The 21,571-nt window shown below is 54.5% G+C and overlaps 3 protein-coding genes across 3 annotated transcripts; 1 reads left to right on the forward strand and 2 right to left on the reverse strand.

The window, feature by feature from the left end:
* Positions 1–609: 609 nt before the first annotated feature.
* Positions 610–17,098, forward strand: Necab3 (N-terminal EF-hand calcium binding protein 3). The gene is made up of 13 exons (XM_005002724.3): positions 610–815; positions 2,521–2,545; positions 4,109–4,217; positions 4,871–4,896; positions 5,094–5,191; positions 13,520–13,692; positions 13,924–14,042; positions 14,196–14,275; positions 14,378–14,431; positions 14,871–14,983; positions 15,144–15,221; positions 16,175–16,266; positions 16,344–17,098. The coding sequence occupies exons 1-13, from the start codon at positions 705–707 to the stop codon at positions 16,370–16,372; spliced, it is 1,107 nt and encodes a 368-aa protein (XP_005002781.2). The 5' UTR covers positions 610–704; the 3' UTR covers positions 16,373–17,098.
* Positions 6,218–9,037, reverse strand: Actl10 (actin like 10). The gene is made up of 2 exons (XM_013150408.3): positions 8,990–9,037; positions 6,218–7,899 (listed from the first exon to the last, which is right to left on the reverse strand). Exons 1-2 carry the CDS (start codon positions 9,035–9,037, stop codon positions 6,727–6,729), a joined length of 1,221 nt encoding a protein of 406 aa, XP_013005862.2. The 3' UTR covers positions 6,218–6,726.
* On the reverse strand, positions 10,083–11,550 carry CUNH20orf144 (chromosome unknown C20orf144 homolog). The gene is made up of 2 exons (XM_063248506.1): positions 11,319–11,550; positions 10,083–10,679 (listed from the first exon to the last, which is right to left on the reverse strand). The coding sequence occupies exons 1-2, from the start codon at positions 11,538–11,540 to the stop codon at positions 10,266–10,268; spliced, it is 636 nt and encodes a 211-aa protein (XP_063104576.1). The 5' UTR covers positions 11,541–11,550; the 3' UTR covers positions 10,083–10,265.
* Positions 17,099–21,571: the final 4,473 nt, after the last annotated feature.

Genomic DNA, 21,571 nt, shown 5'->3' on the forward strand with positions numbered 1-21,571 from the left:
CAATCCTAGCACAGGATGGCTGAGGCAGGAGGATGGAAGTTTTGAACCCAGTCGAGGCAACTTCCTGAGACAGCTAAATAGGTGAATATGTAAATAAACGGGGCTCAAAATGGGAGAGGGGGCAAAGGAGGCTAAATTGACTTGGAGACCTTAGAGGCCTGGAAGAAGGGTGAGCTAGATTCCTCACACCGACCTGTATTTTATTTTATCATTTATTTGTTTATTTTGGTATGCCCCGCTGCTGAGCTAAATCCCCAGCTCCCGACCTGTATTTTAGATGGGTGTTCCAAGCCGACCCCTATTTCAATCCCTTGTTAGGGACGCAGCCTCACACAGCCTGGGCGGGAGGGGGGTCCACTGTCATTCCTACTTGGCAGAGAGCAAGTGCCCAGAGCTGGGGACCCCGTGTTTTGCACTTGTCGAGTCCGTTGGCTTCCGACGCCCTGGCTGGAAGTGAACCCTTGGGGATTACTTGCTTCGCAGTGGCTGCCCCTTCGGGGGCTCTGGCAAAGACCTGCTGCTGGAACTGGGAAACCGAGGCCCGGAGCAGGGCTGGAGACCTCCGGGGGGGCGGGGCAGGGCGGGGCGGCGCTCGCGCCAGCGCCAATGAGCGGGCGCCCCACCCCCAGCCGGTCCGCGGCGGCAGCGGTGGCGTCCGGCGGGAGGGAGTTACTGCCCCGGCGAGCCACCGAGCGCATCGCGCCATGGCATGCGCGGGGCTGCTCGCCGTGTGTCTGCTCCGGCCCCCGGCGCCCGGACCCCCACGGCCTCCCGCATCTGCCACGGGGCTCGCCGGACACGCGCTGTTCCAGGACGTGAGTGGGGCGCGGGCAAGGGGTCGTCTCTCCCTGTCCCTGTCCCTGTCCCTGCCCACCCGCGACTCTGCGCCTCTTTCCTCCCTGTGTCTGTGTCCCCGTTTCTTCAGGTCCTTGGGCCCTGCTCTTCTGTCTCTCCGGGTCTCTAGCCCTCTCATAATCTCTCTCTGACCTTACTCTCCATCTCCAGGTCTCCCTTATCTTGATCTCTCTGCTGTGTCCCCTGTCCTGTCTCTTCCTCTCCATGTCTCTCCGTGTCCCTGCCCCAGTGACACTGCCCCTGCTGCCTATGTCCCCAAACCCACCCCATCTGTGTGGGGGCGGGGGCTGGCCGCACTTCACTGAGCAGCAGTGGCAGCTCCTGCGTGTAGCAGCCCCGAGCTGGGCTCCCTGGGCTCATGGGGCAGGGCAGCCTGGACACATGTTGAAGCCTCTCCTGACCCAGTGCTGCCCCCAGACCCCTCGCAGCCCGACCCAAGGGCAGCAACGTTCTGCAGTTGGTAAGGGTTGCCAGGAATCCTCTATAGGCCAGGTACCCCTCCCACTGGCGGCAGGTGACCCTGCTGCTCCAACCCCAGTTCCTGCCCTTCAGCCCTATGCTCAGCACCCCTTGGCCCTCTTCCATCTCCACCCTAGAGGTCCCTGCTCCCTCCCCACTGCCCCCAGTGACTCAGCACCTGACCACAGTCCAGCCTGGAAAGACTTGACCCTCCTGCCTCCCAAATGGGGAAACTAAGGCCTGAAAGACCTTGTCCCACCCAGGTCACACTTATAGACAGGGTCATGACAGAGTGGCCTCAGGTGTCATCATTCTCACCTTAACAGCCCTGTCCCCCCTGCCACCCACATCATGTGCATCTTTCCCACCTGGGCCTCGCTGGGCTGTGTGATCCCAAGCCAGGAACAAGCCTTCTCTGAGTCGGCTTAGGGGTGAGGTGGGTTCACTGCCTCACCCCTCATTGACTGAGGGGTCAGCAGAGAAGGTTGGTGCTTAGGATCAACAGCTCTGAGGGCATTCTGTCTGGGCTGGGGCACATGTCTTGGTTCGGCTTTCTGAGCTGCGGGGCACCTGGGAGTCTCTGGTCTTGACTGCACCCCCCTCTGCCTTTCATCTCTGCTTCTCTGTAAGTTGAATCTTGGACCCTTACCTTCTGCCACCCTCATTCCCCTTTGCACACACATGCACACAGCTAGCCAGAGACTCTGATTTGCCTACAAAAGAACCTATCCTGAAAGTGTTAACCCCAGGCTTTTCCCTCTTGTGCTAGTGGGAAAAATGAAGTACCCCAAAGAAAGGACTAGTGACTGTGCAGGAGGAAACAGCTCACGAGGCAGAGACTGGGACAGAGTCTGGACAGCCACCCAGTGGAGCTGGTGTGCAGGTCTGGGAGGGCTGCCCAGAGAGCTTGGATGCCTCTTGGCCGATCTTCCCAACCTTCCTCCCCCTGGGCCTGGGCCAAGGGTTGATGCATCAGGCAGGACTTGAGCTGGACTGTGGAGGTGGGGTGCAGGAAGCTGCCTGGAGCCCTATGGGGCCCAGCCCTGCAGGAGAAGGGAGCAAGTGCCTGCCTGCGGTGTGTGCTTCCTGCACCCGGTTGGTGGGAAGCTCCTGCAGGGAGGCCTGCTGGGGCCTCGTGGACTGGGCGGAGCCACTGGCCTCTCAGGTTCCCCTTACAGCGCCCTCTAACACGCATTTATCCCCTAGGTTTTCCGCAGAGCAGACAAGAATGGTGAGTGTGGATGGCTTCCTTGGGTACCTTGATGGGGGTGGAATAGGGGACATGGAGCAGGGTAAGTTGAGGTCTTATGGGCCGCACATGGGAATATCAGTCAAGGCACCTACCCAGAGAAAGCATTCTTCTGATCTGAGTCAAGTTTGGCAGGACCAAGAGCAGAGGATATGGGTTTGGCCACAGGCTGAGGTGGGGGCTTACTTTCTCCACATTCCCAGCACAGGGATGGGTGGCTCCTGTACCCAACCTCCTCATCCTCACAACAACCAGTTAGGTTGGAATTTCTCACCCATTTCTCAAAGGAGTAGCGGCCCAGGGAGCTGAGGCAAGTTATCTGTGGTCATACATCCTTTAACTAGGGGCATTTTGAACCCAGGTCTGTGAGCAAGGGCCTGTGTGTGAGAGAGGCTTGGAAGGGTGGGACAATGGTGGCCTTGTGAGGTACTTAGGTTTTTAGAAGCCCCCTTAACTTTCCCCTTATCTTTTTATTTATTTTTTACCTGGGATTGAACTCACGACCTCACACTTGCCAGGCAGGTGCTTATGCCACTGAGCTAAATCCCTGGCAAGGCCATCTTAACTTTCTTCATGACCTACCATCTATAGGTAGGATGGGCTTCAAGGACTCAATGAAACCCAACCTTGGACAGGAATAAAGGTGAATCCAGTGTCCACAGAATGAGCTAGTCCTGCTGTGGCCTGGACAATCTCCAGTCTGGTCTGGAAGAGCCCTTAGGGGACTCAGCGTGCAACAGGCTGAGGACCCAGAGCAGCCCACTGGGCCACTTGGCCAGCAGGGCATCTCAGCTGGGGCAGCCGAGTGTCCTGATGCTCACCCCACTTGGGGTCTTCAGACCTTCTTGTGTTCCACCCTCCTGAGACAGGGTCGTGTCCCCTACCTCTTCTTGGGTCTCTTCAGATTAGTGGGAACTGTTTGTCCCAACCCATTGATGGCATACATGCTCTCACTGGGCAGTCCATCTGGGAGGCTCAGAGGCTCCCTAACCCCACACCTTAAATATCCCCCACCTCCCCGCCCTCCAACTCCTACCCCCTGCTCAGAGCAGTGACCTTGCACAGCATTCAGAGCAAATCCCCTGTGTCTTCAGTCTTCTCACTCCCGTTCTAGAGCTCGTTCCCTTCTGCTGCTTATGGTGGCTGCTATGAGGAAAACTCATTTGCCTCCCTGCAGCTTCTCTGTGACAGCCCTGGTCTGGAGCATGGCCGTTTCCTCTGCCCTGCAGTGGAGCTGTCCCTTCCAAGTTCTCTCCAATGAAGCCCTGCCACGCACTGGCTGTATCACAAGCTGTGTTCATTCTTTCTCTACTTGGCAACGTCTTTTGAGTCCATGTCTCCACTGCCAGGAACCAAGTGGGCCCTGTTCCCTTTAGCGGATTCCTTTGGGGACTCCAGTCCTTCTGTCCTCAACAGTCAGGGTCTCCACTGAGCTCAGAATCCCACCCCACCTGGCTGGCTGCTTGCGAGATGCCTGGGCACGTGGAGCCCGGGGACTCTGCCCTTGCTTCCCACAGATAGCGACTCTGTCCCTGCTTCCCGCAGATGACGGTAAGCTCTCCTTTGAGGAATTCCAGAATTACTTTGCTGATGGAGTTCTCAGCCCAGGGGAGCTGCAGGAACTATTCAGCGGCATCGGAGGGCATCCCACCGAGTGAGTATAAGAGGGCAGGACTGAGCTGCGGGCGGATGCCAGGCCAGGCTGTCCCACTGGGTCTCCTGCTGCCTCAGTTCTTTTTAGAGGATGAGGGGTAGGAGAAAGGTGCCAGGGCTCCATGCCAGCTTTCCCCGCCCACCTACCCCAGCTTCAGCTTTGCCCGCTAGGCTGCTTCCAGCTGGGGCCCCAAAATAGCCAGGCCTGAGTCACCACCCATGGCTCAGCCCCTCCATTCCCCCTTCCTGCAGGAGCCAGAGGATGCCTGGGGACAGCTGGGCCTGCCTCCACCCATGGGTGCAGGTGCACACTCGCACACACACACTTTCCTACTTGTGCTCCCATATTCACACATCCTGGCATGAATGTACACTCCTTCTCAGGCTTCCTGGGTGTACACACATTTCCTGTGTACACAGCTGCCCCCTTTCCTGTCTCCTTAGGATAAATTCCAGACCTAGGTTAGCATTTAAGGTTCCCAAGACTTGGGCTGGGTTCTTCATCTGCATTGCTTCCCTAACTCCTCAGGCAAACATCCCAACAGATCCCTTGCCCAGCTGAGCTGGGAGCTGGGTGGTGTGGGCAATGGCTTCCAAACTCATTTGCCAGGTCCAAATCTCAGGCTCAGACAGATGCCTTTTCTTTACCCACAGCAATTTAGAGACGGAGAAACTGTGTGGTGAGTATGCCCACAGGAGCCCTGGTGTCTGGGAACCCTGGGCGGGTGGATGTGTAAAGGGCCTGGCTTTCTGATAGGACAGGATGGGCCGGCTCAGCATGAGGGGTCTACTTGGTGGCTATGGAATCCCAGATAGGCAGCATGTAAGTTATGAAGGTGGTTGGAGCCACGTCTGTGAGTGCTGCTTCTGTCCACAGACTACTTTTCAAAGCACCTGGGTGTCTACCGGCCTGTGCTGGCTGCCCTGGAGGCACTGAACCGAGCTGTGCTCTCTGCCATGGACACTACCAAACTGGTAAGTGGCAGGGCTGTGCGGGAGGACCCTGTCAAGCAGAGCTGTGGAGAGAGAGGCCAGGGTTCAAATGCCAACAGTTCCATTTTATGGCTCTGCCCCTTTAACCTCTCTGGGCCTCAGTTTCCCCATCTGTAAACCAGGGATAATGAGCCCACCTCTTACCTTTTCTTGTCACAATTAAATGAAAGTGAAGGCAGGGATTTTTGTCTGTGTTGTTCTCTACTCTGTTTGCAGCACCCAGAACAATGCCTGGGACAGCACTGCCGTTTTTGTTCTTGGTATTGGCCAGTACCCCAGCGGGGAGCCCTGGGACAGCAGTTGTGCTGACACAGGTTCCCATGCTGGTGTGTGCTAGTTTGAGGGGCCTATGGTTGGGGTTTCCCTTGAAGATAGAAGGGAATAGCAGGTGTGTGTGTGCAGCCAGGAGCTTGTGTGATGTGTGGAGACCTGAGATTGTGCAAGTGTAGACAGTACCAACAGCCAGGCTCTGGGGCCTTGGGTGGTGACTTCAGAGAAGTAAGCCATACCTCCCTTCCAGTGGTCCTTTTGTAATTTGGTTTTCTGAAACAGGGTCTCATTGTGTAGTCCAGGCTGACCTCAAACTTGAGGTGAGGTCACTTCGTGCTTCAGCCTCTCAAACTCTGGGATTACAGGGGCCTTTGGTGTTTAAGAAATTATCTACTGTCCTTGGCCAATGGTTCTTATGGAAGGTGGGGAGGGAGCAGGGAGCAGGCCCAGGATAGTGCCTTGACCCTGTTTTACAGAGAAAAGGAATTACCCTCAGAGCCAAAGACCTTAGCACACAGTGAACTAATTGCTCTTAGTTGTTTTCACATATAATGTAGTAGCTGCCTCAAGCTTGCTCATGCCTGTTTAACCTAGCTGCTTGGGAGCCTGAGAGGGATGGCCTGCAATTTCAAGACCAGCTTGGAACAATTTAGCAAGACCTGTCTCAAAATAAAAAGTAAAAGCTGGGCATGGTGGTACACACCTGTAATGCCAGCACTCTAGGAGGCTAAGGAACGAATGTGTAGTCTCAGCCCTACCTAGGTAACTTAGTGAGAACTTGTCTCAAAAAACAAAAGAGGGCGGGCCAGGGATATAGCTCAGTGACACAGTGCCTGCCTGGCAAGTACAAGACTGTGAGTTTAATTCCTGCTACCAAAAAAATAGTAATAAAAAAGGGCTGGGATGTAGCTCAGCACAATCCCTAGTACTGAAAAAAAAAAAAAAAATGTAGTTGGGTGGTGGAGCACTGTTAGGGGCCTGGTCTTAGGGGTGCCATTTGGACTGGCACTTTCTAAACTGGCAGTGGTTGGGCGGGGGATTTGTACTGCCGGTCAAAATGTGGGCCCTACCCTGAAACCACCTGTCCTAATTCAGAAAGGGATCAGGGTGGGGGTGGCCCATCCACACTTGAGGACTCCAGACTCTGAGATTCTTTTATCTGGTGCTCTTGCTCTGAAGAACTGCAGTTCAACTTGGCGCTCTGTCTCTGTAGTGTCCCCTGGTGACACCACATCCCTTCCCCCCAGTCAGTTGAATACTTCGTGCACCAGCCTGGAACCACACTCCTGGTACATGGCCCGGGTCATCCAGCCGCGTTGGAAAGAGTGCAAGGAGGCCACCATGGAGCCTCCAGTCCACACAGCCGTGCCGCGCCCAGACTTGGCCACCAGGCGGGGCTGTAGGGCCGGGTAGCCGTGCCGGCAGCACTGCGCCTCCAGCTCTAGGTTCATGCGCTCAGCAAAGCCAGGGAAAAGCGTGGAACCGCCGGCCAGGACTACAGTGTCGGCCAGCCGTTTCCGTAGCGTCATGGGCATCTTCTGCAGTGCCTGGAAGGCCAGCGTGGGCAGCCCCGGCTCAGCCTGGCCTAGCAGACGCGGCTGGAAGATGGGTTCCGGGCAGCGGAAGCGCTCGCTGCCTAGGCACACAGAGCTCCCATTGCCCATTTGGAAACTGGCCGGATGGTGTCGGGCAGGGTCGCAAAGATCACCCTCGAAGTCCAGCGACACGTAGCAGCAGCGCTTCTTGAGCTGTGTGACGGTTTTGCGCGGCAGGCCCTGCAGTTGGAGGTTGGGACACGCAGCTACCAGCAGCTCTCGCAGGTAGCGAGACAGGGTGCTGCCTGCCACGTCCAGCCGGAAGGTGGCCTTGAGCCACGAATGCCCTGCGTAGACAGGCGTGGCGTGGCACACGCCCGCGCCCGCCTCCACCGCCAGCCCGCTGAGCGCGCCGGCAGAGCAGAGCGCCAGCAGCGCCGTGCTGGCCACGTGGCACGCGGGCACTGCCAAGGCCTCGAACAACAGCTCGGTAACCTTCTCACGGGCCTCAGGCGGCGCCGAAGGCGAGTCGCTCACCAGCACGGGCCACTGCTCCGGGCACACCCGCAGGCCCCCCACCAGCAGGCGCTCCCACAGCCCCTCCAGCGCTTCCCAGTCCACCACCACGCCGTGCTTGATGGGATGTACGCGAGCCACGCCGCCCGCCAGCTTGCAATCCGCCTCGCCCGGCCTCAAGGGCCGGTCCCAGCTAGGCACCAGGCTGGAGCTCTTGAGCACTATGCGCGGCTGGCCCTCGCCCGCGAAGCCCGCCTTGGTGAAGCCCGAGCCATGGTCCACCACTACCGCAACGTGGCTCAGTGAGGGCGGCCGGCCGGGCCGGTGACCACCAGACACAGAGGCCACCTTCTCGTTGAAGGGTCTAGCCTATCCCTAGGTCTCTCCTTTCTTGGGCTGGATCTGCGACCCTTTCTTTTGGATCTGCCCACTGGCCCCAAAGCTCCACCTCTTCCTCTTCTGGCAGAGTGGACCCGCCCCTGGCTTCCGGTTCTGTCTAGTGGGTTTCTCCAGGAGTCGGAGCTCAGCACTTCTGCTCTGTCCCCTTGGGCCTTGCTGATGCTGAGGACAAACGGGTCAGACCAAATCCTTTTCGGTATGGAAAAGCTGCTGGGAAGAGCAGAGCCCTGGAGAGAAAGGGGCTTAGTGGCAAGGCCATCTGGACATACAGTTCCCCCTTGGGCACAGCCCTTCTTTATGCCCCGGCTGCTGCTTACCTGGTGCTTCACCTGATGTGGCCTAAGCAGTTCCTGGTTGTGAAAGTGGAAGGGTATAGTCAAAGAAGATAGAACTTGGATCGGACTCATTGTGACCTCAGTTCTCCACACTGCCAATGTTCTGCGCCCACCCCGTCCCCGTGAAAACTCCCTAGACCATTGCCCTCTCCACGGATTTGAGCATCCATGGCCTGACCTCAGCTGCTCAATACAATCGCTTTAGGTTATCTGCTGTCCTTTGGCTGTAGATTTCACCCTTCCACTCTGTGCTGAACAGAAAGCTATTCATATCTGCAGCTGCTCAGAGGACCCCGCCCAACCCTGAGCTTGTCATTCTTTCTCCGTGCTCTTTCTTCCTCCAAAAGGTGGTGGTAACCCTCATAGGAGAGAGGCCACTTCTTGTTTCTGCAGAGGTAATTCTGTTAGGGCCATTTTAGTTGGCAGTAGAAGATTCTACTGAACTCAGGAGCAGAATCTGACTACAGGATTGGTTACCCGGATGCGTGCTGCCTTTGCATTGTGGGTTTTTTTTGTTTGTTTGTTTTGGTTCTGGAGATGGAACCCAGGGCCTTGTGCATGCTGAGTATGTGCTCCACTGCAGAGGTGTATCCTCAGCCCCTCCATTGTTTTTTCTGAAGACCAGCTTTTGCCAGTGCATATTCAAGTATAAAACATGTTCTCTTTCACGTCCTGAGTTACGGTCACAGGGAAGGGGCTGACAGGGTCAGCATGAGCATGGTTACCCTGATCGTCATGTAGATGGAAGGGTAGTCAGATATGCCACGTGTCATGCTCCAGCCAGCCTGATGGCAGTCCTTGTGAAGAAAGAGATGTGTTGAGTGACAGAAATGTATTTTAGCCAGGCATGGTGATGCATGCTTATAATCCCAGCACTTCAGAGGCTGAGGCAGGATGGTCACATAGTGAGACCCTGTCTCAAAATAAAAATTCAGCAGAAGCTGGGCCTGTCGCTGGAAAGAGAGCTGGGACTTTCATCCTGCTACATCTGCCTCAGCAAGGCAGGCTGCCACTTTGGCAAGGCTGAGGTGGCTTTAGGATTTGTAGTTGGATTTGGGACACAGGCTCCTCCTGCACAGTGTCTGCTGGGGGGCTTCTCATGAGTGATGTAGGGCATGAACCTCACATTAGAGACCCCATGTGCCAGTATGGCCAGAGGGGGCAACCAACCACCAAAGCACTAACTGGAGAAGACGGAGCCAGGGAGCTGGGCCTGTGTCTCAATAATACATTTTAACTTTTTGCTGACAGTAGTGGAGAACCAGTCAGACTTATGAATAGGAAAGTAAACTTCTCTGGACAGATAAGGGATTTGGAAGAAGCCTTTGGCTAAATGTGAAGGGGATGGGACAAGGTAGAATGGGAGACAGATGCTAAATTTGACCCCTTGGTCAAATTCAGTCTAGGAGGGCTGAGTGCTTAAAAAATCTGAGTGTGGGCCACCTCTCCCTTCTGGCCGCAGGACTGTCCTGCCTAAGAGCAATGTCTGAATGCTGTGTCCTATGGGACATGTCAGAATTTTGCTAGAAATGGGTCTCTCTTCTATTGAAAATCCTAGGTTTTTTCGAGCTCATCTCTCTTGGGCCAGTAGGGACTGATCCTGGCTTGGAGTGTTAGGGAGACAGTTCTGGTTCTGAGCTTGTGTCACAGGAAAGAGAAGCCAGCTGGGCGTGATGGCTCACACCTGTCATCCCAGCACTCAGGAGGCTGAGGCAAGGAGAGTTCCAGACCAGCCTAGGCTACAAAGTGAGCTCAAGGCCAGCCTGACTGTATAGAGAGACCCTGTCTCCAAAAAAGCCAAAAAAAAAAAAAAAAAAAAAGAAAGAAAAAGAGAAGCCTAAGTCAGCTCTGGCTTCAGATCACGGTGCTGCCAGTCGTCTGCCTTATTCATTCCTTCGTTGGCTGGACCTCACTTTGCTTGCACCCCAGTGGCCCAAACAGAGCTAACAGACGCCAAGGGTTGCTATGCGCTCTTTATTAGGCCGGGACCCGGCCGGGCACTCAGGGCCGTGAGCGAATGAAGCGCCACCGCCGCTTGCCGTGAGCGCACTCGGTGTCCGCCTCACTCCGGTTCAGCAGGTTGGAGAACCGTTGCTGCTGGTCCTGCTCGGGCTTTGGCCCCGCCCTGTGGTCTGAGGCTCCGCCCCCAGGTCTGGCCCCGCCCGCGGCGCGATAGGCTTCATCCTGCAGTCTGGAGTTCAGCCTCAGGAGCAGGACTTGGACCCTCAGCTTGTACCTGCGCACCTGCTCGCGCTGATCCGGGGCGTCTCCGGCTCCTTGAAGCATACGAGACGCTGGGATGCCTCCCTGGACACCAGTCGCTTCCTCATAGGGCCGCTGCGCACGCACACCCAGACCCGCCACCTCAGTCCGCTGCTGCCACTTGTCCACAGGGAAAAGCAGCACGATCTTGGCCTGGAGGTGCGCAGAATGTGAGGAGAAGAGCGCGCCCTGAGCCAGGACCTAGGACCTCCCGGCCCTCCTTCCAGGGACCCTCATGGTCCTCACAACTATTAGGCCTTGTGTTGTCCTTAGCCTGCCAAAAGGCCTCCCACAGTCGCATCAGGCCTTCCCTGCCTGAGGTCAGGGAGCCTCCCTCCTGCGGTCTCTGCTGGCCTGCTGGCCGAGATCCCCGCCTCCTTCTGGAAAGCCTTTCCTACCCCAGGCTGATCTGTGTTGGGATATCCCTGTCTACTGGAGAGAAGGAGAGGGGAATTTGTGTCTGTAGCTCGCTGCTATCAAGGAAAGCTGCTTCCCCATGCCTGATCTCCAAGCACAGCCTCTGCTGAGAATTGCCTTTCTCCTGCCTCTCCTCCCGCCACCCAATCCCGATCTCCTGCACCTCTGTCTCTGGGATCCCTGCCCTCCCTTCTGTGCTGTATTACCCAGACCCAGGCCCAGACCCATGTGGGCTCTTGGGACCCTCATCCTCAAGGAGAATCCTCTAACCCTTCTCCTGTCTGTAGAACTGTCTAGACTCCCAGCACCCCTACCTGCCCTCCTGTCCAGGGCAGCTGACCCCCTGCTAGTCCCCCATCCCCACCCTACACGCACATTCAGCTTCTTCTGCTTAAAGTGGCTGAAGAACTGCTGCCCCTCGGCCTTGTCCATATCTGGTGGCCTCTCCTCGAGTGGCTGCTTGGGTGCGTTGGTCCTCTTGTGAGAACTGCTGTTTCCCATGGCAGAGCTGGTCACCTCAGGGGCCACAGCCCATGCTACCTCTGCCCTGCCTTCTGGCTTAGGGCCCTGGCTGGCCCTGTGTTGGGAAGGCCACATTGTGACCTCATCAGTCAGGCTCTGAGTTCCTACCCCCAGAATCTAGGTGAATCTTGGCTCCTTTCACTCTGTGACTTCTCCTAGGTTTGATTTCTGAGTTGTACAACGAGGCTAATAATGATCATAGATTTTTTTTTTTTTTTGGTACCAGGGATCGATAATGATCATAAATGAAGCAGTGCCTATCAGATATTTAGTATCAGTAGAAAGGAATTTCTGACTTGGGTTTGAATTGTGGCCCTGCCAGCTGGTGACCCTGGCTAAACTAACCAGCTTCTCTAAGCTCCAGTCTTCTCATCTGTGAATGGGGTCAGTAATGACTCCTGTAAAGTACTATGAGGCTTAAGTGAAATTCTTTTTTGTATGTTTTTTTGGAGACAGGGTCTCACTATGTAGTCTGGGCTGACTTTGAACTCACTAGGTAGCCCAGGTTGGTCTCAAACTCACAGTGATCCTCCTGCCTAAACCCCCCAAGTGCTAGGATTACAGGTGTGTACCACCACACCCAACATATTAAGTACAATTCTTGGAACAGTGCCTGGCACAGGGTAGGTGCTTTGCCATCTCTGCCAGGTTCTTGGGTTGCAACAAAAACTGATTGGTCATCTTAGGCAGAAAATTTACTGTTAGGGTTTCATGCATCTAGAAATCAGTGTTTGAGAATGGCAGAACCCAGTCTCTAAGCCTATAACCTGGCTCAGGAGGGATCCTCTGTGTTGGCTGAAATGAAGCAGTCCATGGACAAGAGATGAAGTCCTTGATGGCCCAGGACTCTCATCCCAGGTTGTGTGTGTATGGTTGGAGGTGTGGGATCTCAGAGCACCTGTGACTGAGAGGTGTACAGATAGGCAGATTGCTTTTTTTTTTTTTTTTTTTTTTGTCTTTTTCTTTTTTATCGGTACCAGGGATCGAACTCATGACCGCACACTTGAAAGGCAGGTGCTTATGCCACTGAGCTAAATCCCCAGGCCCGGCAGATTGCTTATTAGTAGTATGTTTCACAGTATAAATGACAGAGCTGGGCATAGTGATGCATGCCTGCAATCCCATCTTCTTGAGAGGCTGAAGCAGGAAACTCAGAAGTTTTTTTTTTTTTTTTGGTCTTTTTTGTTTTCGTTTTTATTGGTACTGGGGATCGAACTCATGACTGCCTGCTTGCAAGGCAGGCGCTTATGCTGCTGAGCTAAATCCCCAGCCCCTGAAACTCAGAAGTTTAAGCCCAGCCTGGTAATTTCATGAGGTCCTACTTCACAGTGAAAGGGCTGAGAGTGTAGCTTGGAGGTAGAGAGAGTGCTTGTCTAGCATGTGTGATATCTTGGCACCAAAAACAAAAAGAGGACAATTCCTATATGGAGGACTTGTGTACCAGGCACTGGGTGGAATTCTATGTAGGAATTAGCCGGGGTGAGGAGGCTTCCAAAGGCTCAGGGTGAGGGGTATAATCATTCCTGTTTTGGAGGTGGGGAAACAGGCACAGACTGTGATGTGATGGTTGCGTATCTGTACCTCCTAGCCAAAGGTACACAGTTAATGTGTGTTGCATGGATGGATGCATATGTAGATTGTGAGTTTGGGGCCAGCTGGTAGGAATGGAGCTATATCTCACCATCATTTTGTACACTTAAAATTGGCCCTTGAAGGCCCTCTAGCCACCACCTTGCCCAGCTGTGCGTGGGGGCCTCACTGGCTGTAGAAAGCTGAAGGTGGTAGCCTCAATAGGAAAGAAAATTTGAGGTCTAAAATGCTGTCATGCCAGCTGGCATAGGCTCCCTGTGGGTTGGCCTCCCAGCTGCAGGAAGAGAGGCCAGGCCTCACCAAGGAGGATCTGAGCTCCCCTTGCCCACCAAACTGCTGTGCCACATCTTCCCTGCCCTCGTCCACTGCTTCTCTGATGGGCAAGTAGTAGCCCACCAGGGAGACAGCTCCCTGCTCTGAAATATGCTCAGGGCTGGAGATGCTGACTGGCCCTGTGCCCTCAGGAATATGAGCAGGCCTCCAAGGTGGACCAGTTTGTGACACGCTTCCTGCTGCGGGAGACAGCCAGCCAGCTCCAGGCTCTGCAGAACTCTCTGGAGGGTGCATCGGACACCCTGGAGGCCCAGGCCCGTGGCCCATCATATACCAGGGCCTTGCCAGTCTGCGGGTCCAGAGTGTGAGTGCCCATCATTCCTGCAGTTCACATCCCTCTGTGTTACCACATTCGGCAGGGGACAGCATACAAGGAGGGGAGGCCATGAGCAGGTGAGAAAGGGTGGCTGGTACGGGATTGGGTCTCGGAGTCCCAGGAGGCCTGTTTGGGCCCACTCAGAACTAGTTCTGTCCTGGACCCCAGTCCTTACCTCTGTAACTCTGGGGCAATGCACTGACCCTCTATTCCCCCTAGGTCGGAGGAAGAGAATATAGAAATGCAGAGGAGGCTCCGTGGCAGCCGGCGGGCAGGACGAAGGGCTCTGAGGAGTGTCAGCCGGTCCCCCACCTGGTCTCCTGGCTCTTCTGACATAGGTGTGGGACCAGTACCTGGCTGAGGAGGGTCCAGGGAAGATATGGCACCCCTTTTGTCCCCCAGTGCCTGATCCTTTATGGCTCCCTAGTTTGTCTGGAGTTCTCTAGCCTCAGGGGTCTAGTGCTGATCCCCTCCCTGGAACCCATCCTTAGGGAAGAACTCAGAGGCTGCAATGCAGTGGCGGCTCCAGGTCAACCGTCTTCAGGAGCTCATAGACCAGCTCGAGTGCAAGGTGGGTGCTGTGTGGCCAGTGTCCCTCGGGAAGGACTTCCCTGGCATCAGCGTAAGGCAGGCCTGTACTGGAGACTCGGCCTACATTCTGTGTCCATCATAGGCCCCCCGGTTGGAACCTCTGCATGAAGAGGACCTCACCAAGGGTCCTGACTCGGTGAGCCCAGGGAGGGGCAGGCTGCTGGATGTCAGACCTGTGTACTCAGCAAGGCCAGGGGCTTATGTTTATGAGGCCAGCAGCCTACATGTGCCCCTTTACCAGGCCTGGCAGGCAGAGGCTGGTTCTGGTCCTTGCTTTGAGACCCTGCAGAAATCTGACTCCCTCAGGGTGTCGGTTCCCACATCAGCATATCTGAAACCTGGGTCTGGGGTAGAGGAGGGAAGTGGGAGGGGACAGTGGGAAGTGGTGACATATTGCAGAAGAGAGGGACAATGGCTGGATTGAGCAGTGACCTTGGAGGGAGGGGAGGAGTCAGTGGCGCCCGAGGGCTTGTTGATAACAGGGGCTGACCCCAAGATGGCCAGATGTCAGGAAGGGTACAGTTGCCTGCACTGTGCCTACCCCACCCTGGCTGACTGGCCACTCCTCTCGATAGTACATACTCGTGGCCCAGCGGCAGGTGCAGGTGGCCGAATCTGCCCTGCGGGACTTCCACCGAGCCCTTTGCTGCTATGTGGACTTCACAGGGGCCCAGAGTCATTGTCTGCAGTGAGTCCCCAGTTATTGGTGGGATGGCCAAGGTGGGGAGGCGTGGGCAGAGGAGGGTGCTGGGCTGGATGCTCTGGGCAGGGTTCCCATGAGACCCTGGCTACTGGGGCAGCAGTGATAGCAGCTCCGGCCTGGCCTGGCCATCTCTTTGGCCCCACAGTGTGTCTGCCCATAAGATGCTGGACAACACCTCCTATACCCTGTACGAGTTTTGGCAGGATGAAGCCTCCTGGAGAAGGTATGAGCGGTGGTCCTACAGCTAAAGTGAGTATGGGCCCTGGAGCAGGTCAGGCCTGGTTCAGGTCCTGCTGTCCCACTTACTAGCTGTGTGACCTCAGCAGAGTTACCTAACCTGTCAGAGCTCCAGCCATCTGCTTTTCCACAGTGGGGGTGACAACAGCTAACCTCTCACAGATGGTCTGAATATAATGTTTAAACAACTGAATACAAGCCAGGCCTGGTGGTATGTGCCTGTAACTCTAGTACTTTGGGAAGCTGAGGCAGGATTGAAGTTTTAAGCACAGGGGCTGGGGATTTAGCTCAGCGGCATAAGCACCTGCCTTGTAAGCAGGCGGTCGTGAGTTCGATCCCCAGTACTGATAAAAAAAAAAGACAAGAAGTTTTAAGCACAGCCTAGGCAACTTAGCAAGACCCTATCTAAAAACAAACAAACAAAACAAAACAAAAAAAAGGCCTGGGAATGTAGCTCTGTGTGAAGGCCTTGGGTTTAATCTCTAGTACTGCAAAACAAACAAGATACCCTGAGTACAGTGCCTGGTATACAGTAGGCATCAAATGAATGTACTCTGTTGTCACTTTGTGCCTATGCCAGATACTTTGTATGAATCATCCCTTAACCCTCACAGGATCCCAGTGAGGTAGATTTGTCCCCATTTCACATAGGACAAAACTGATTGCTGGGCATGGTGGCACATGCCTGTAATTCCAGCATTTGTGTGGCTGAGGCAGGAGGATCACTGCGAGTTTAAGGCCAGCCTGGACTATACAGCGGGGCCCTTTCTTTAAAAAAAGAAAAAAAAGAAAACTGAGGTTCTGAGCCAGTGTGGAGAAGGCCTGGGACTGAATCCAGACAGCAGAACTGGGATAGGGTTGGGGAACCCAAGAGCAGTGGCCCTGATCTTGAAGCAGATGGCTGCAGCCTCGGTCCCATCCATCCTTGGCCCTCCCTAGGCACCAGCAGGCGCCCTGCAGCAAGGCCTTCCAGCGCATCCTCATTGACCACCTGCGAGCCCCGGACACTCTCACCACTGTGTTCTTCCCAGGTATGCTGCAGCCCTTGGGACAGGAGGGGTGGGCCAGGGTCCCCAGTGGCTCCTGACCCCTAGTCTCTGACCCCCAGCCTCCTGGTGGATCATGAATAACAACTGAGCCTGACTTGCTTACACCAAGGATCCGGAAGGCCTTGCCTGATTCCTTCTGCACTGGTCATCTCAGCACCAAGAGCAAGGACCCTGGCGCCTCCTAGACCTGGGCCTGGCCAGCTGGGAGAGGGGCTCAGCGCCAGGGCTCAGGGACTGGGCTGCTTATTTGTTACTATTGGTGTATTTTTTGTTTGTAGCTTCAGCCTTCCAGGCATCTGAAGTTTTCCACCTGGCACAGGAGGCCTGGACTTTGTCCCTTTTGCTCCTGCCTTGCTATGTAACTAAGCAGGTCCCTTCCCTCTCTGGTTGACTCCCAGTGTCCTGCTTTCTTCCTGCTGTCTTGGGGCCAGGTTTCTGCTTTTCCCCAACCAGCGGCAGAACCAGGGCTGATGCTCAGGGACCCTCAACCCCTTGAACCTCGCCCCTGAGACTGAGCCGGATCAGTCTGCAATGTGGAATAAGGACCTGGGTGTCCCCATCATTCTCCTGCACCCACTGGACTTCCAACACCCATAGTTCGCCAGAGATCTCTGGAGGATCCTGGGTTGGTTTGCATGTCATTTGCATATCATTTGCATGCCCACATCCCACCCATTCTCAGGGCACTATGGGAAGCTCCAAGGTAACTTTGCCAAGTAGCAATAATTTGGGCTTAGAGTCATCTGCTTCCCCCACAGACCTCTGCATCCTAGCGTGGGACCCCAGTGCAGGGGCAATAAAGGCAGTGCTCATCCCTGATGTCTCCTTTTTCTCCCTTGGTGAAACCAAGCCATGGGGCCATGTCTCCCTGACCAGACTCTCAGGGTTGGAAGCCTGTGTTTAAAAATCCACCGGCTTGGGGCTGGGGATTTAGTTCGGCGGCATAAGCGCCTGCCTTGCAAGCAGGCAGTCGTGAGTGAGTTCCATCCCTGGTACCGATAAAAAGGAAAAAGACAAAAAAAAAAAAAAAAAATCCACCTGCTTCCAGCTACAGCTCCCACACTTGCAGAACCTTTACTGTGCCATTCCTCCACTTAGGGTCCTGCTTATGGGTCCTGCCTGCGAAAGGGGATGACATGGTCTAAAATTTTCTAGGGGTTCTAGCTTCACCCCACATGGAGCCTCCTCAGACTTCTAAAGAGCTTGGCTAGATCCCTGTGGAAGACCCGTCCTGAGACAGGATCTACCCTGCCAGGTTGAACTTGTCACCACCACTGCCAGTAATATCATCCTGGAGAATGCCATTAGACCTACCAGCCTCAGGGAGCCCTCCTGGGGTGAGAGACTATTGGGTGGCCAACGGGGACCTCTAAAGTGGTTCTCTGAAAATGGAAGCCATGTACCCCCTTGAGGGTTAGCTGGCCTTGACTGGGAGTCTGGGGTCGGGAGTCTCTGAGGCTGAGCATGGGGTGAGGGGCGTGAGCTGGTGTGGCTGCAAGGCAGTGCCCCTGAGGAGGTGCTTCATCCTGAGGAAGCCACAGCAAGCTTTAAGCCAGGTAAAGCTGATAGGCCGCTAACATTTCCACAGGGTTCCCAATCCCTCTGGGCGGTCAGCTCCTGGCTGGGGGCAGGAGCCTGGCTTCTGGGCACGGTGTCTCCTGCCTGCAGTTTCTCTGTGGTGACCCCTGCAGGATGTAGTTCTCTGCCTGGGCTGGCTGCCCAGGCCAGGGACCCAGAGTGGGGGATCCCTAGTAGGTCATTAGCCAGTGCTGTGCCAGGGTGCCCACTTTCACCTCCAGACTCCTGGCAGTTCCCAGAATGTGCTGCCAGCACCTGTCCCACATGAGCACTGGGCTGGCTTGGGAGGGTTTGGATCCCAGGCCCCTGGTTCATTGTGTCTGTTACAGAGAAAGCCCACCCTGGGGGAACTAGTCCTGTGCTCTGTTCTGTGTTGCAGTTCCACAAAACAAGCCAAAAATCTCAAACTAAAAAACTGGGGCTGGGGTGTAGCTCAGTGGTACAGCACATGCTTAGTATGCAGGAGGCTCTGGGTTTCATCCCCAGCACTGCAAGACGAAACAGACTTCCCATTGCCATCTTTAAACCAAACCGTGGACGTTTCCAGCACCTGCTGTGCAGGAGGCCTCCTTAATCAGGTGCCCAGGCACCCTGCTTTGCAGCGTTAACTACTTATGGTGTTTTGGGGCAGGGTCTCACCATGTAGTTCAGGCTGGCTTTGAACTTACTATATACCCTAGGTTGGCCTCCAACTCACAATAATCCTCCTGCCTCAGCCTCCCCAGTTCTGAGATTACAGGCTGAGCCATCACTCCTGGCTAACACCTTATAAGTTGCTGTGTCCTCCCTCCCTTGCTGAAGACTTGGGAGGCTGGGACAGATGGTACAGGAGAAGGGGCGTCTATTCTGCAGGGTCAGGAGAAGCCTTTGGAGACATCATTTGGTCTCAGCCTTGAATGCTGAGAGGACTGGAGAGGCGAATGGGCAGGAAGACTGCTGTCTGCAGGGGCGTGGAGGGGAACCTGGCATGTAAGGAGGGGGCTGCATGGTGCTCAGGAAGGGGAGTCTGCGGAGTGTGGGGACAGACACAGATGGAGGCTGGAATCACAGCCACAGGAGGACTCAGGTCTGAGCTGACTGGGGCAGCGAGGACACAGACAGGTGTTTGTGATGAGTCTCCTCTCACAAGCCTATGCTCAGCTCCATCTTCTCAGGCTACTACTGCTACCCCTTTGCATGCGCACACCCTTTGGGAAGAAGAAGTACCTTCGTTAGGCTACCAGCTCCTCTCTGCCCACCAAGGACCATACAGCAGCCAGGGAGTGGGGCTCTCAGAACACTGCCTTGGTGACCACATCCCAGGCACCTCCACTTTCTTCAGTATCAGGTTTGGCTTTTACTGTACGAGGGCACTGTGTGCACACTGAGCATGCGATCTACAGCTGAGTTATACTCCCAGAATTCAAGCTTGGTATCTCGTCCTGGCAGGCAAGGCCTTCCTGATGAGCCCTCTCCCAATATGTGCAGCCTCCTTTCAATCACTTTTTGCCTGAGGTAGGCCATCTGTAACTTCAGTCACCACCTTCTGGCCCTCTTACCTCTGTCCACTACAGAAAGGCTTTTTCAGGCCAGCCATGAGCTCCAGGTCACCTTTTCCGGTCTTGCCCACAGTGCACTGCTCTGGGTGGCTCTTCAGCCCTTGCTTTGGGCAGGTGCTAGGAGATGAAACATCCTGAGCTAATGTCAGCAGCCAGGACAGTGTAGGCAGGGTCCTAAAGCTGGAGCCACCTCCCACCCCACCCCACCCCACCCCAGCTCCCCACCGTCCTCACATTAGTCAGCTGCACACGTCTAGACCTGACCTGGGGATTGCTCCAGTGGTAGGCCAGGTGCTGGAGAGAGTGGCAGCCTAGATGTTGGCCATTGCCCTGCTGCCAATTCCCCTTGATGGTTTCTAACAAGTTGAAATGAAGGCTCCATGCAGGATCCTAGGGAAAAAGAGAAACCTTCAAGGAGAAACAGATTGGCTGGGAGAGGAATAGGGCATGAGGGCAACCTTATTCACAGAGTGCCTGGCCCCAGCTAGGGGTTGCACCTTCTCCACAGTCCAGTGGCACAAGGCATGGCCAGCTCAGTACAGAGTGTTAGGTACATTGCCTGGATGCACAACAGGGACCTCCTCAGCACCAGCAGCTACTTGTTGCCAAGAGTGAAAAATGCCGAGTAGATCCTCTGCTGCTGGAAATGCAGGGGCTGCTAGGACAAAAGGAGGGAGAGAGTCCTGGCTTTGGGTCTGGTGGGAGCCCAGAGTAAGCCAGAGGGTGTGAGGGCTTGGAAGATTGGGGGTGGGGGAAACAAAACCCTGATCATTTCTGGAACTCCGAAGAAGGTACTCGGAGAATATTATTTGAATTCGTGGAGCAGAAACAAATCCTCTCAGAAAAGACTAATGCACAAAGGAGGGCAAAAGTAGCAGTCGTGTCATCCTAGATAGGAATCTGGCTTTTAGATGGAAGCAGCAAGTCCACTTTTTTCCACCAGAGGGCGCCTGACTAGGAAATGAAACAAGGGACCGTGAAGGGCTGTTGGAGGGTAGGGGGCAGATATGTTGAATCCACCAACTTGACATATCAGCAGTCAAAAACAAGCACAGGGGCATGGTGAGTTCAGATCGCTGCATTTGCTGCTCCTGAGATGCTAACTTTTCCCTAAATTTACATTCAGAAACCCAAATTAAGGACTCCATCCTTGATAGAATATGCAAGGGCTCTCCCTTCCCTACTTCCCTTCCAAGACAACTGCAGTTGACCATTTCCATCTCAGTGACACAGTCATCTGACAGTGTGTCACTAACCACTTTAGGTTCATCTGATTTGCTTTTTAATGATGTACTGACAACTGTCATTTCCCAAATTCTCTATATGATGGTGGCTATGTAGTACAGACTGGCCTTGCACTTGATATGTAATTCCATTTATCTTGAATTTGGGATCCTTCTGTCACAGTCTCTGACTGCTAGGTTTACAGGTCTGTGCCACCACACAGGGCTTGGAATTCTATCTTCAAAACTACTTAGTCACTTTCATAGTCTCTTTTTTATTCTTTTTGTAGCACCTCCTAAGTTTTTTTTTCTTTAATGGTCCCAGGGATCAAACTTACAACATCATGCTTGCCAGGCAGGTGCTTAGACCACTGAGCTAAGTTCCTGGCCCTCCTCCTAAGTTTCTAATGAATATAATCATTTTGAATTATAACCATAATGAATATAATTTGCATCTGATCGCTCCAATATCTGAAATCCTGGGATCTAAATTAATCATTGCTTCTGCTGACTCTTGCTTGTTGTGGCTCATTTCCTTGAATGGTAATTTTTCTTGACCCCTTATAATAGAGTTGAAATGTACTAGTATAGGGGCCCTGAAGGTACTTAAGGATAATTTTCTTCTGAAGCTTGGAGTTTTGCTTCAGCCAGACACCAGGAGGTGCAAGCGTAGAACCATCATATCTCAGTTCTGGAATTCTTTAACCTCCGAAGTCTTGAAACCCTGATGCCCAGGCTTAGGAAAGAGCAGACCTAGAGTTAGTCTCTGGTGAGGCTCTCTTACTGCTGTCACACAGGGGCAGAGAGGTCTCCGGCTTGGCTCCATTGCTGACAGCCTTTTCACAGGCTTCAGGGAGCAGGGAGCCAGGGCTCAGGGCCCTTCAGGGAGCAGGGAGCCAGGGCTCAGGGCCCTTCAGGGAGCAGGGAGCCAGGGCTCAGGGCCCTTCA

Source organism: Cavia porcellus, unplaced genomic scaffold (assembly GCF_034190915.1).
Source record: "Cavia porcellus strain 051 isolate PalLab524CR breed Dunkin Hartley unplaced genomic scaffold, mCavPor4.1 scaffold_5, whole genome shotgun sequence".
Taxonomy (NCBI): domain Eukaryota; kingdom Metazoa; phylum Chordata; class Mammalia; order Rodentia; family Caviidae; genus Cavia; species Cavia porcellus.